The 14,306-nt window shown below is 45.2% G+C and overlaps 1 protein-coding gene across 11 annotated transcripts; it reads right to left on the bottom strand.

Annotated features, from left to right (window-relative positions):
• Positions 1 to 94: 94 nt before the first annotated feature.
• SLC37A4 (solute carrier family 37 member 4) lies at positions 95 to 13,833 on the bottom strand. Of its 11 annotated transcripts, none has more exons than XM_083481105.1 (11): positions 13,583 to 13,833; positions 10,610 to 10,726; positions 8,183 to 8,637; positions 7,036 to 7,268; positions 5,363 to 5,606; positions 4,947 to 5,105; positions 3,736 to 3,821; positions 3,441 to 3,554; positions 2,635 to 2,700; positions 1,481 to 1,619; positions 95 to 1,397 (listed from the first exon to the last, which is right to left on the bottom strand). In XM_083481105.1, the coding sequence occupies exons 3-11, from the start codon at positions 8,328 to 8,330 to the stop codon at positions 1,231 to 1,233; spliced, it is 1,356 nt and encodes a 451-aa protein (XP_083337231.1). In that variant the 5' UTR covers positions 8,331 to 8,637; positions 10,610 to 10,726; positions 13,583 to 13,833; the 3' UTR covers positions 95 to 1,230. The 11 variants fall into 11 exon arrangements, with proteins under 11 accessions (XP_083337231.1, XP_083337234.1, XP_083337235.1 ...); XM_083481108.1 differs by lacking the exon at positions 13,583 to 13,833 and adding an exon at positions 13,477 to 13,556; XM_083481109.1 differs by lacking the exon at positions 10,610 to 10,726.
• Positions 13,834 to 14,306: the final 473 nt, after the last annotated feature.

The raw sequence follows: 14,306 nt of genomic DNA on the forward strand, positions 1-14,306 counted from the left end.
AGGGAGGGTAAGAGCCTGCACCAAATTGCAAATCTCTATGGGCTTCTGCCTAGTGGAGTAATACTATTTAGGAAGAGGCCTCTGCACAGGAACATAGGTTAATTCTACTTTATTGTCTTTATTGCTGTCAGTGTACACTCCATAACAATGAACAAGATCTGGAATCCAGTTTCACATAGAACTGTCCATTTTTAGTCTGCATTATCAGCTCCTCATGGCAATTATAGTTAGAGGCCCCTAAAATGTCTGCAGAAGTGTCCAGGGAAGTTCTGATCAGTGCAAACCGCAAAATGCTACATTCCTCATTATCATGTATCTATTTACATCAGTCTGAGGGCTGCATTCCCTTGCTGGCAACATGCCAGTAGAAGACAGGGTCAGAGGCAAAAGCAGGAGGATAACTCATGTAAATTTTACCTTTGTACAGCAGACTAGGTTCTACACACACACATCCCCTTCTCTCTTCCATCCATGTAAGGAAGAAGCATTATAAGAGTTCAAGAACACATTCTGGAAAATGAAAACAATGTAGGGATGGTGTCTGGGGAAGAATCCAGAGGACCAGATGAAAGAGTCTTGGGCACATTTGGGCCCAGTTCTGAGGTTTGCATGTCTATATGCTTAGTAAGGTACACATGCCCGTCCATCCTTGCCTAGCTACAGCCCCAAATACTAAGATTAAGGAATGAAGCCTTCCCTCTTGTGAATGTCTCCAATTCAATTACACCCCAATGTACCACAGACTGTTTGAGGAGAGAGTTCTCCGAATTAACTGAATGTTGGAAGGTGAAGAAATCAAGGGGATAATTAAGCACAAATACACAAGAGAAGTGTTCTGTAGGTGATGGAGGTAGAAAAGTGACACCTCCCTCTCCAGGCAGTAAAAATGAGTCCTTACGCTGCTTGCTTACAAAACATTTGGAAGAAGTGCAGGCTGCCAGTGAGATCATCAGGAGGCTAATACAGGTGGAGCTGCCAAATCTTGCCTTTGCCAGGGAGAAGCAGAATAGGGTTTGGTCCATTAGGTCCAAACCATTCTGGCCGTTCCCATTTTAAGGAACAAAAATAGGTGGCAGCAAAGTGATTTTTTTAAAAACAGAAAACTTTACCCTGGTCCAGGATACACTGTCAAAGCTTAATTCTGCCTTGATCTAATAGTTGTTGGAGTACTTTTTAAAAACCCATGGTTGCAGTGGGAGGCTCCTCCAACAGCCAAGCTACTGCACTGCTTTAGTCAGCCTTCTTTGGTACCCGGCCCATCTTGGTGCGGATGTTCCTCAAGAAGAAAAACACTACTGTGCTGACCGTGCAGGTAATTTCTGCTACCCAGAAGGCTGTTCCCCAGCTGTAGTGTTTGGCGATGGTACTGAAAGGTAGCCCAGCCAGGAACCCTCCAACTGAAAAAGAAAAGAAAAGGTCACTTGAGGGCAGCGGGAGAGAATGTGTTGCCATCCTCAATTTCTGGAAGGACTAAACTCACCATTTGCCATTAGTGCAACAATGGCGTGAGAAGTTCCACACAGGTTTGACGGCGCACTCTCATTGGCTATTACTCCAAACAATGCAATCGGCCCATAAGAGCAAAATCCAAAGATAGCTCCTAACAGCAGGATCCATACCTAACAAAACAAGGCCAAAAAGAAAGTCAGAATATGGGGGTAATAAAATTCCAACTACCCTACAGCTTGCTACCTGGATCTCTGTCTACGAGGTAGTGTTTCAGACTACACTTAAGAAATACCTTATACTTGTGAGAGCTTTTAGTTCCATTTTTCTGGAGTCAAGGGGAACTGTTTGTTAGCAATCTGGTTAATTAGATTAACAACGAACATGAGCAGCAGTTTCTATAGAAAGCAAAGGTTGTGCAAGAGCATTTGATGGGGTTATATGTCAGTAAGTGCTTTAAAATCACTGTTTGCAGATGCACAAATTCCAACAGTACCCCAGAAACTGTCCTTAAAATATATATGACTGTAAAAATGAGAACCTTTAGCACACTGGTCTGATAACATGTCTAGGGCAACATTATCTATCAGTGCAATCAGAGGATTATATCATGTCTCCCTAAGCCAGGGGTCAGCAACCTTTTTCAGCCGTGGGCTGGTTCACTGTCCCTCAGACCTTGTGGTGGGCCGGACTATATTTTGAGAAAATATATGAATGAATTTCTATGCCCCACAAATAACCCAGAGATGCATTTTAAATAAAAGCACACATTCTACTCATGTAAATACACCAGGCAGGCCCCACAAATAACCCAGAGGTGCATTTTAAATAAAAAGACACATTCTACTCATGTAAAAACATACTGATTCCCAGATTGTCCGTGGGCCAGATTGAGAAGGCGATTGGGCCACATCTGGCCTCCAGGCCTTAGGTTGCCTACCCCTGCCCTAAGCACCCCAGAAGCTACTTTTACCCTTTTGCCATAGGCAGATGCTCCAAAGCTGCTACCTATGAAGTGCACATGTTAGGAGACAGATGTGTGAAGCAGCTGACAGCATGAACAGACAATGCTTTGGTTTCTTTTGGACGTTTATTGCATTCCTTCAAGGTTCTAAACCCCACAGAATAACAGCAGAGAAGCAAGATATGGGAAGCTAAGGCAGGATAAAGATAAAGCAGAATATAGACCTCGTGTTCTGTTAAGCCCACAAGGTTAGAAAGAGGATGGAGGGCTAGAATCCAAAAGTCGCTTTCCTGAGAGAGAAAGAAGAAAAAAATGAGCAAGTTGCAAAGAGAGAAGAAGAAAAAGGCATTGCAATAACTGTAAAACCTGCCATTCAGAAACACCACCACCACCTTCAATGCTGTACATCAATGATCGGGGCCTGTGGCCATACACAGGTTGTTGGACTACAACTCCCATCATCCTTGACCATTGCTCATGCTGGCTAAGGCTGATGGGAGTTAAAGGACCACAGGGTCCTACTTCTGCCATTAATGGCAATACCTCACATCGGCTCGTGTGATGCTCTGCTTGGAACTGGGGAATTCCCTTGACTGCTTCTCTAAGGCAGAGCAAAGCTGGCGAAGCTGCGAAATTTATAGCTTCAATAGGTGGGACTGTAGATGTAAAAAGCCCAGAAAGGAAGGGTCCCAAGAAACTTTCACTCTAAGGGCTCTAAAGCCGGAGAACATCACATATGCCCCAGAAGTCAAACTTCATTTCAATTGTGGAAATCCTTCTCCTGGGATGTGCTACTGCTTACTAAAAAGCATAAGGAGTCAAGAGAATTACATGTTCAATAAGTACTCCGAGCAGGTGATGCTGTGAGCCGATCAGCTCTTGCAATAAGGAAATAGTCCTTGCTTGTACATGGGAACAGTTTTGTCCTTTCCTCTATCACATTGTGATGCTGCAAATCAGCTTTCTGTCTGAACTGTATCTGTCTCGCCTAACTTGAGCTGTGGCAACAAACTGCTTTTGTATGGCTTACCTTAGGAGAGCTGGCTGTGACTGTGACCCGGAAGAGGTACATAGAAGCCGACATGCCTGCCATCATAGTGAGAAGAAGTTTGTGTCGAGGGTTCCCATAATTTGACAGGCCCACCTGGAAGACATGAAGATGCCCTTGTGTTAAAACAGCCAACAACCTCAGCAGTACCTGTGCCTCGCCAAGCCCCTCCATTACCTATGTCCCTACTGCCATTCACCAACTGCCTTGGAAGGCTGCCTGAAACAGACATCCAGGAGTAGCTGTCCTTTCTACTACAAGAGACAGGGTGACTTACCCGTGCCACTGCTTGGTCTGAAAGATAGCCAGCTGCAATGCTGCCAACCAGGCCCCCAACTTCCAAGGCGCTCATGTAGGAACTTCCTACAGGGTATACAACAAATAGAAACCAGCTTACACTAGAGGGAGAACCTGCACATGGGAATTCTGCTTCCTTGTAGAACATGGAAATGAGGGATTTGTCAGGCTAACAGTTTCTTGCCTGCTGCACTAACACTTCTCAGCTGAAAGCAGTTTCTCAGATATTTTTCCACCACGAAGTATTTCAGGAAACAAACAATATTTGGCATTGAGAATGGCCAGTAGCAGGGTAGAACATGGGGTGTCAATCTTTTTGGGCCTGTGTGCATATTTGAAATTATGCAAGGGGGGCGTGGGCTCAACCCTTTCTAGTTTCTTCTCTCACCTGTGTCACTATTTCTCCTCAGACAAATGAGGGAGGGGTACACTGGAAAAATAAGATCCAGTGCTTTCCAGTACTTCAAAACATTGATACAAGGAATGGATTCTCATTGATATTTATTATTTTTACACAGAATGAAAAAAAAAAACCAATCCAGAGGTGATCTATGATTTATGGTGGTTTTGAGAAGATCCTGTCAAAATAATGAGGATCCACAAAGATCCATGTCTTCGATCCATGTTTTTGCATCATGGCAGCAACGAAAAATATTGCATCTGTGGTTTTTACAATTCTGTCAATGGAGACAGATATGACCTGTGATTTGGTGGTGAGTCTCTGGAAAAAAACCAAAACTTAAACCATTTCAAGAGAATTCATTTTCTAGATCAAACTCATATGTCTGCACCTGCTCTCTTTTCTCTGACCCCTGCACCTACCTCCCAGATCAGCCCCCTTTCCCTCTAACCCTTCCCCCCTATTCTGTTTCTCTTTCTGTTTACCTGCTGATCTGAGTCTTGAAAACCACAATACAGCAGCAAAAGGAGAAGCACATAGAGTTGCAATTTTCTCTCACCTCTCTTTGCTTTTTAAGGTAGGGAAAAGGTACCATCTCTCACCTCCTCATGATAAAGGGGGCAGTGATAGGGCTCAGAGGCAGCCCTCAAGCGAATCATGTTGGTAACTCCCAACTGACATTGGCACACAATTAACTCTTTTACATTTTCAAGGGTAGGATTAATTGCCTGCTACGAGGATTTGACTAGCTCTGGAACACACAACATTAGACTGGGGCTGGTGTCTCATACCCACAAGTGCAGACTGTCCTCTTTCCTGGATGAGAAATAGCTGCCCCCAGTCTGTACAGCATGTCTTCACACCAAAGACAACCAGATAGCCGGTAGACAGGACCCAGAGGTATGGAGAAAGCAGCAGCTCAGCCAGTGTGCTGTCATTTGCCGAGGAGCCTACAAGGAAGAAACCATTACTCACTTGAGCTTGAGCTAAGCTCTCATAGAAGTTTGATTGTACTGGAGAATTTCATGGCTTCCCATTGATTCTCACTGGAGGCTTCCATGAGCTGACTCTTATAATCCCCTGTCAGGACTACCTGCCCTACCAGATTCTACACCTTCCACTTTGCAGCTTGGTCAAAAGTAGGTCATATCAGGCAGTTCTGCTGTTTTGTCCCACCTCAGCCAGTTCTCACCTCCCAGACACTCACCCTTTTTCCCTTTCTTGGGCCCAGGCTCAATGTTGGGCAGTCCCACGTCCGAGGGCTCATTCTTAATCAGGAGCAGGCACACAAAGGAGGCGACCACACACACAGAACCGGAAAGGGCCAGAGTTGTGCGCCAGTCATAGCTCAGCGCCATCAGAGCAGCCACAATAGGGCCCAGCCCTCCTGCCAGGTTCATGCTGGTGGAGAGGATGGCCCACCAAGTCCCAAACTGGGAAGGTTCAAACCACTACACAGAAGGGAGAGAGAAAGGACATGAGTTGGGGCAGGTCCCCATTCCAGGGCCCGGCATGCATATGGAAGGATCACGTGACTTTAGAACTCCGCTCCATAAGCCTCCAGGCTGGTCATGAACAACAATGGCCAAAATTTTGCTGGAGTCACCAATGGGACGCAAACCAGTCCCCCAAGTTGCATCTCAAACTGCCCCTCTTGAAACACAGTTCCCAAAACCTTTCAGCTGAACGGCTCCCAAATAAGTTTACAGTATAAAAAATACATCAGCAGAAAATGAAACAAGATACAATCAATTAAGTCTAAACAACTTCTCAAAAATAACAGGAGATAGATAAAAGGGGCATAACCAAGGGCAGCTCAAAAAAGCAGAGGGTCTTGCACAGCTAATAAGCAAAGGGCTGCCTGGAATGGGAGAGGGACAGAGGCTTCTGCACAGGCTGAAGGTGGGACAAAAGGAGCTGGAGTGGCCTCTTGGTCAAAAACACTTTGCAATAATCTTCCTTTATTTTACAGATTTGAATAAGGGGGTTTACTGCTCCCAGAAACACTTGCAGCCCCCAATCTTTCTGCAATGGGGGTTGTATGTTACTGCCAGGACCCCAGAGAGCTTCCCCTTCTCCTTCTGGATGTTGCACTATCAAAGACTACTGGTTATGAGGCATATATGCTGCCATCTGAATCAGAGGCATCCTCTTCCTCTGTTTGCTGGAGAACAACAGCTATTGCCTTCCTGTCCAGCTTACTGTATGTCCCCAAGAGGTGGCTGGTTGCTTACTATAGGAAACCAGGTGCTGAACAAGGTGGGCCTTTGATTTGATTGACAGTGCTCTTCTTACTTCTTTATGCTGCTTGCACACCAGCTCTTCCTGGGTACAGAATGCCTAGCCCAACACAGAAAACACTTTCCACTGCAAGGCCCACTTGCTCAGCGTCATTTGATCATATTTTAGGCAGTCTGGGCAGGCTGCTGCTGCTGCTGGGGGCAACAGGGGTGCCAGCTGCCCAAGAATATCTCGAAGTGAAATATGATATGGCTTGTGATTGATAGTTCCCACCACCGCTGCCAAGTCAAAGCTCACCAGAAGCATGGCACCTATTGGGAGCGGAGAGAAGTGGCAAGGCCTCTATCTCTGCAGCCTGGGACAGGAAAACAGCAAGTGAGGTTCTGGCATTAATGACCAGCAGCAACAGAAACAGTCACTAAACAAAAGCTACCAGAACCGCTTGCTGCCACCTGCAGCTCTCAGCTTCCATTGCCCTGGAGAATGGATTTCGACTGACTGCTCTCTTGGCACAGGGGCCCCCTGCTGGAAACATGCTGCTAGGAAAATCTCAGGAAGCAGCAGCATGCCCTACACACGCACACAAACAACAACAGCAACAACAACCACACACACACACACACACACACACACACTTACCTTGCGCAGTACTTTTCCACATGGGGGCCACCCTAGGCCCTGGGCCAGCCCATTGAGGAACCACAACCCTGCGAAGACGGTGACGGTAGAGCTCCAAGAGAAGACCACATTGACTAAGCCCACCAACAGGAGGCCAGAGGAAAAAAGCCATCGGGCACTCATTTGGTCAGAAAGGACCCCACTAATGAACTTGCTAATGGCGTAAGCTGCGGACTGGCTGCTGGTGATGAGACCTGCATTGGATGAGAACCCAGATAGGTATGCCATGCTCATGTTATGCCAAAGGAACTTGGTCACAAATGAACTCTTCAGCCTCATTGACAGTAGTACTTAAACCAAGCAAAATGCTAGCCAGTATTAGGATTAGGTAAGACACAGAGGCTCTATAGATTCTGATGCCCTTCTATCTATTACCTCAAGCTTAAGTCTACATTCAGGAAAGGCCATGTTTGTCCTTCTCTAGGCAAACTGGGAATATATTGCTCAGGCTTTAGACTGATCTATTGTAGCTGCTTCCAGCTTGTGGGTAAACAATTGTCCACAGACCCTTTGTCTGGCATAATCCTTTAGTCACCATATCCTAGTGAAAATAACTCTAAGTACTCATACTGGAAATAAACATTATGTACTTTTATGCCTTTCCTGCCTCTGCCTCTGCTTCCTTTCCTTTGTTGGATTATTGATTGTAAGTGCCTTGGGACAGGAGTCTGTTCTATTATTCTTAATATAGTTTTAACTACAGTGCATTGCGCTTAACATAGCATAAGAACAAATAAGTACTAGCACTACTGTAACATCAGGTTAAGAAGTGATGCAATTCTTCACAGTGGACATTAAGGGGGCAGATTACAGGCAAAACAACAATGACAGCCTTTATCTGGAAATGAAAGAAAATGCAAGTACTCAGAGAAGCCCAACTAGCAGCCTTTCAACATCAGTCCCAGAACTGCAAATTGGCCTCCAAGTGACTGGCCTCCTTCCAAAGAGAACTTCCCTGGCAAAGCAATAGCTGAATTCTAATTGAATCCCTAAGCACAAAGAAAGGAAGTCCCCCAAAATCTCAAGAAAATATTTTCAGGATAAAGTTTTTTGAGCACCACAGACATGTTCTGCATGCACCATCTCCTTCCCAGAAGAAAGGCCTTACCCAAGTCATCTTTGTCGAGGCTTATCTCTTCCATGATTGAAGGCATCACAAACGAGAACGTTTTTCGGTTGAAATAGTACAGGGTGTAGCCAATGAACATGGCAGTGAATATCACCACCCGATAATAGCCGTAGCCCTTTCCTGCCATTGCGATTTCAGAGCTGTGCCTCTAAGGACGGAGAGAAGGTGCCTGTAGCAGTTCTGACTTTAGATCCCAGTTTACAGTAAATGTGAGAAGAGGGGTGGCGGCACCAATGTGCTAGAAAGAAGAGAGAGAGGCAGGGAAGCAGCAGCTGTCAGAGCACTTGAGCGGCAGGCGCTTGCCAGGGTTTCTGCTGAGCCCGGAGGTTTGCTGGAGTTCGCTGTTGCTCTCTTTTCTGCTCACGGCCACCTTCTGGAGAATAATTAACTCCGGGAACATGGCTGGACACACTGTTCAGTATAAATCCATCCACCTACAGTGAAACAAACAAGAGACGCTAGCCTGGGATAAACAGAGCTGTCTTCCGAGTAGAAAGATTAACAAGGGTTTCCTCACTCCCACTACACTCTGACCCCTGAACTCAAATAGCACGATGGAGTAAAGGGGGGGGGGAATCAATGCCTTCCTCAATCAGGTCTACAACATAATCTTTGATAGGAACTAAGTCCTGCTGCAGAAGCAAGCTGCCTATGGGCTGGGCTGTCTACCTAGCACTACCCTTCCTAGGAAAAGAGTCTTGCTCCCAAAAGAAGGTGCAAAGGTGTAGAGACATTATCCTGCAGTCGCAGACACTGATGGATTGCTCTGTCAAAATCAGTAAGGCAAGAAGGCTGTCTCTTGTATCAGCAGGAACATAGGCAGCTGCCTTACAGAGTCAGATCATGGGTCCATCTAGCTCAGTATTGACAACACAGACAGGCAGCAAGAATCTCTCTAGGTTTTGGCAGGGGGTATCTCCCAGCCCTACCTCAGGCTGCTGTGGGTTGAACCTGGGACTTTTTGAATGCAAGACAGAGGCTCTACCACTGAGTGATGGCCCTGATACTGCAAGTGAATTAAAAACTAAACACTTCCCTCTACTGTATTTCCAGGGTGGACCATCAAGCTTATTAATTTGGAAGACTTTTATTCTGCCTTTCAGTTTATCAAAATTCCTAAGGAAGCTTCTAAATGTAGAGCAAAAATACAAACATCAAGGCGTATAAAAGCACAAAAATAAAGCATAAAATACAGAAAGGCAGCATAAAATTAAAATCCAAATCAATTTAAAGCACTAGATGAACTGCTTTTGCCCACACTGTTTGAAATCAAACCATGCAGGCAAAGGCACATCCAGAAAAGTACTAACACAGTCCCATAAACAGTGCTTCATAAGACCAGACAATCAGCTTACTCTTGGGATTTGAAAGCCCATATGCACAGGACTGATCAGCTGTGCTTGCAAACCCGCTTTCGACTCAGCCCTGTTTTACCTGCCCCATATAGCTTGGCATAAACACTGGAACATCTTTTTCTGTCTGTGTCCACCTTTGCCCTCCATCTCCCTTTAAGCTTTCTCCCCGTTTTTAATTATTTATAAAGCACTCACATTATAAAATATCAGGATGGTGTACAAAAAACAAGGATAAGTATAAAATGTATACCAAGAATAATAAAGTTGATATGGATGACAACAGAAAAGTTCAGTCAGAAAAGGCTCGGGCAAATAGAAAGATTTTAAGCACACACCTAAAAGATTAGATTGTTGGGGTATACCATATCTTAACATATCCCACGTTAAAGGGACTGCCCATAAGAGGAAAATATTCCATAATTTTGCTTGCCATTTGCCTTTTATCATAATTAACACTTCCTTTTTCTGGAAAAGTTCAGGCTTTGTCTCTATTATTTCTGCTCAGGTACCTTAGGGCACTCTGCTCACCAAACTAAGGTTCCTAATGTTATGCATGCTGTGCTTCTGTGGATTTGATAAACATGCTAGTTTCTAGGCCAGCTCTACTTGCTCAACAGCCTGTCCTCTGCCACAACAGAACCAGGGCTGCAAAAAACAGGTACCCCAAGCACTAGAGTAATCTCACCCATCATTAATATTCCAAAACAGCTTATGCCATGAATACAGAAAAGTACGGTAAGTTTTAGACAGACATGCAGACACAATTCCATGCAGTGTGTTCCAGTCAATAAATTCAGTTGTCATATTTTGCATCAGTTTATGTTTATGTGTAGTCTTCAAAGGCAGCTCCTAGAAGTGTTGCAGTAATCCAAGTTATATGTTACCAGGTCACAGACAATGGTTACCAGGTGCAGTAGGTGCATCAGCCCAAGTTGCTGAAAGGCTTGTGCTAGATGCCATCTGGGCTTCCAGCATAAGGCTGCATCTAACCAAGACATCCCCAAGATGCAAACTTTTACAGGAGGAATGGATGAGAAAAGGGAACACCCACCATGTGGTTGATTAGATGAACTGGCCCTCTTCTTATTACCATTAAGTATATTAGCATCTGTCTGGTCCATGGCAGACCGCAATTCCCCTGCTCATAACATCCTGTCTCACATGAATCCTATATGAAAAGGATAGAGCTGAGTGTAAACAGCATATTAGCGACTGCTCTTCTTCTTAAACAACAGAAAGAACGAAACACTCTTGTGGCACTCCATAGCATATATGCCATGGGGCAAAGTAAAAGTCCCCCAAGACAGCATGGGGAATCTGAGCTGAGGCCAAATGCAACCCTCCAAGCCTTTCTACCCAGCCCTCATGCTACTCTCCTAACTGGTTCAGCTCTGTACCCTTCTTAAGTGCTTTTGTGTGGCTGGAATGTGTCCCTGAACTGTGATAATGCCTTTTGCTAGCATGGATGGAAGGATGGGCAATTTGTGGCTGACTGCTGGAAGGTAGCCTCTTGTACAGATGTAAGAGTTACAGCTGTTGTTCTACACACTTTTTGCTTCCTGCTCTGGGCACCACTGATATGTCATCTCTGCAAAACAATTGTCCATGAGCTGAAAAATGTCTCCCCCCACTTTTAAAAAAATTTCCTTGCTTCTTTTAAGGAGTTCCAAGAATAAATCTCATTCAGAAATTTAAAATCTGCTTTGACATGTGATAATTTCACTGCAGTGTTGCTAGACAGCACTACTGTAGTTTGCTGCCATTTTTGTGTCCTCTCACAGGGACTTTGGAACAAAAGGATAAATTGTCTGGAAAAGTGAGCTAGTAGAGAGCAAAGTAGAATGAAGTTGAAATGGACAAGGCAGTACTCAGACTCCCTGCACAGATGTCGGACCACCTAAAATTATAAATGGGTTACAGAGTCCTGCAATTTCAAGGGTCCTTAACAAGAAGTCCTTTAAATGTCACCTCCTTTTAGCTAGGATCATCCCACTCTTTTTAGATTATAAATGATCTTAGATCCAATATTCAGCTGAAAGTCCTATGAGGTCCCCCAGCTACTTGCTTTTTAGAAGGGTTTATTCCTGGGACACAGTGAAGCAGCTTGCAGACATTTGCCCTGAGCAAGTGTGATAAGAGTATGGTCACATTTATCCCAGTTTTTCACAGCCCTCTGAAGGAGATCCCATATCTTACTTAAACAGTATGACTTTCTAGAGCCTAAAAGGGCTTGGAAACCAGCAGGCAAAATCAATAAAGGAAAGTCCATCAAAATGGTTCTGATACAAGTCTGATGAAGTCAGCGGAGCTTTCCCTCTACTGAATTTAGGCCAAAGAATAATTAACAGAGATAACTTTACAATTGGGTAACTGCCGGCAATGGGCAGTCAGCCAAGCTGGAGGACTGGGCCAAGGACATTACATGGTTGCAAATGCTATTACGTACACTTTTTCAGAGTAAAATTTTTATCTAGTCACTTGTTACACCACTATCTAAGACTGTGTTACAGGATACTTTACATTACATTTTATAATGAAGACAACTCTGTGTGAACAACTGCCTATTAGTGTCTCTTCCTAAGTAGAACAGGATCCCTAAGGATGTGCTTTAGGAGGAGCTTGCTTTCAGGCACTAGGTTGGCACTGGCAGACCAATTCTGCATTACAAAGACGTCTGCAAATGTGACATGAAGGCTGACAACATTAACCTCGCCATATGGAAACCCTTGCAGACAACTGCAGTGCCTGGAGAGTGTCAGGTCATGAAACGCTGTGATGCATCTGCAGCAGCAAAACCAGATGCCTTCATTTACCCCACCTGCAATAAAACATGTCTCTCTCGTATTGGTTTCCACAGCCACAACAGGTGCTGTAACTCTCCAACTGTTTGACTTTACCTCTGATGGTGAACTCTTTCATTGTCTCTTGAGACAGACGGATGCCAACAAATGGTGGTTTGTGTGTTTTCCTAATACGCTGTGCTGTATGTAATATTAATGTAGTATACGACGTAATGTATTTATGTATTTCTGTGTGCCATTGTCATACACACACATATATATTCCAACCTACATTCCTCAGAGACCCTTTGGGTTACAAGTGACTAGTAATGTTTAATTTAATAATTAATAAGGGGAGGGAGGCAATAGTTACGGTGGAGTTAACAGTTAGCCTGAGATAATTCTGTATACTTTAAGCGAATGTCTGAATTTAAAAAGTTTGAGATTGGAGCATGGCGCTATATATTAGGAGCTGCACTCCCTTTATTCTTCATTTCCATATACAAGTTTGTATTTATGAAAACAAACAATCCAAATATTATCCAATTTCTTACCCCCTTTTCATCATGTGAACACAGGAAGTATGAAAACAATTTTAAAAAGTACAATGCTGAAATCAGTATTAAAAGAAATACAAACATATATATTGAGGTGCCAAAGGCTATTTGGCTAAAACAATAACGAATTTTAATGCCGCGTAATATAAAACACCTTCCCGTGTGACGTGGTCTAGGCAGAGATGGGGCTAAATCGAGAAACGGCAGGATCTTGAGTCTCGGGTGTTTGTGGAGGTGCCTGGCACGTACCCCATACGGAGCCAGACAGGAAAGGCAATTGAAGGTGCAGAGGCAGTCAAGAGACCGGACGGGTCCCCCGACCTCGGGCGGAGGCTATTCGCATTCCACTCCTTCCGCCTGTGGACGGGTTCAGGGGAGCGCCGTGGCCCCATCCCTTCACCCTCCGAGAGGACAGCGGCGCGGCAGGGGTGACCCTTTAGTATAGATCCACACAACAAGGGAAGGAAAGGTCGCGAGGACGCAGGAAGAAACTTTTATCACGCTCGCTGCAGCGGCTCCCTCCCGCTCCCAAAGGCCTCCGGGCGCCCATCAACGTCGGCCCGGGCACCTTGGGCCCATACAATTCAAGGGCGCTTGCCCAAGCCGGACGTGGACCATTCGCCGCCGCCAACCCACCAACCGGCCGCGGTGGTTCCTCTGCACCAGCCGCAGGAAAAGTGGGCTAACCTGATAGTGGCTCCTCAGCGACCCGCAGCTTGGAGCTCCGCCTTGCGGAAAGCATTCTCCTCGGCTATTGGGCAAGGGGCACGCCACTCTCCGGGCTCCTCCAATCCATATTGTCCGTGTCGACAGGTAAGAGCTTCCGGCCAATCCCTGCCTCTCGCGCGCAGTTTCCTATGGTAACGCTTTCCTTTCTAAGGAGGGTCGCCATCCGTGTTTGGCCTCCTTTACCTGTTTTCCCGTCGGCCTCACTACCAAGCCAAGCTGCAGCGCACGCGCACTTCCCACTACTGAAAGACCGGCGGCCTTCCAAGTTTGAATCACTTTTCCCGCCAAAAAGTAACGACGAGAAGCGGCTGCGCCTTTTGAGGCAGCCAAAGGCTGTGCTGACAGCATTTTAAGTAGGAAGCACCTTGAGGAGAAGCTGAAGGGGGCCATAAATAAAATATAATAATAAAGAAACATAAAAATAAAAGAGTGCTGACTTTCTCCCCTTGGCCAGCGACTTCCACAGAGGAATGGTCACCAAGGCAACAGCCTCCCTGTCCCTCCTGTCAAAAACAAAACCCCAACTGAAGGCATCAAGCACCACACTAAACAAGGCCCTGCCTTCATGCTAGGAGTATTTAAAGTTTAGGAAAAAACATCAAACACGCCCTTTTATATAGTGGGGGCTTAACATGAGACAGGATTCCACACTAAAAAGAGGTTCAGGGACAAGAAAAAAAAT

The sequence above is a fragment of the Podarcis liolepis genome (genome assembly GCF_965112155.1).
Source record: "Podarcis liolepis genome assembly, chromosome: 16".
NCBI lineage: Eukaryota > Metazoa > Chordata > Lepidosauria > Squamata > Lacertidae > Podarcis > Podarcis liolepis.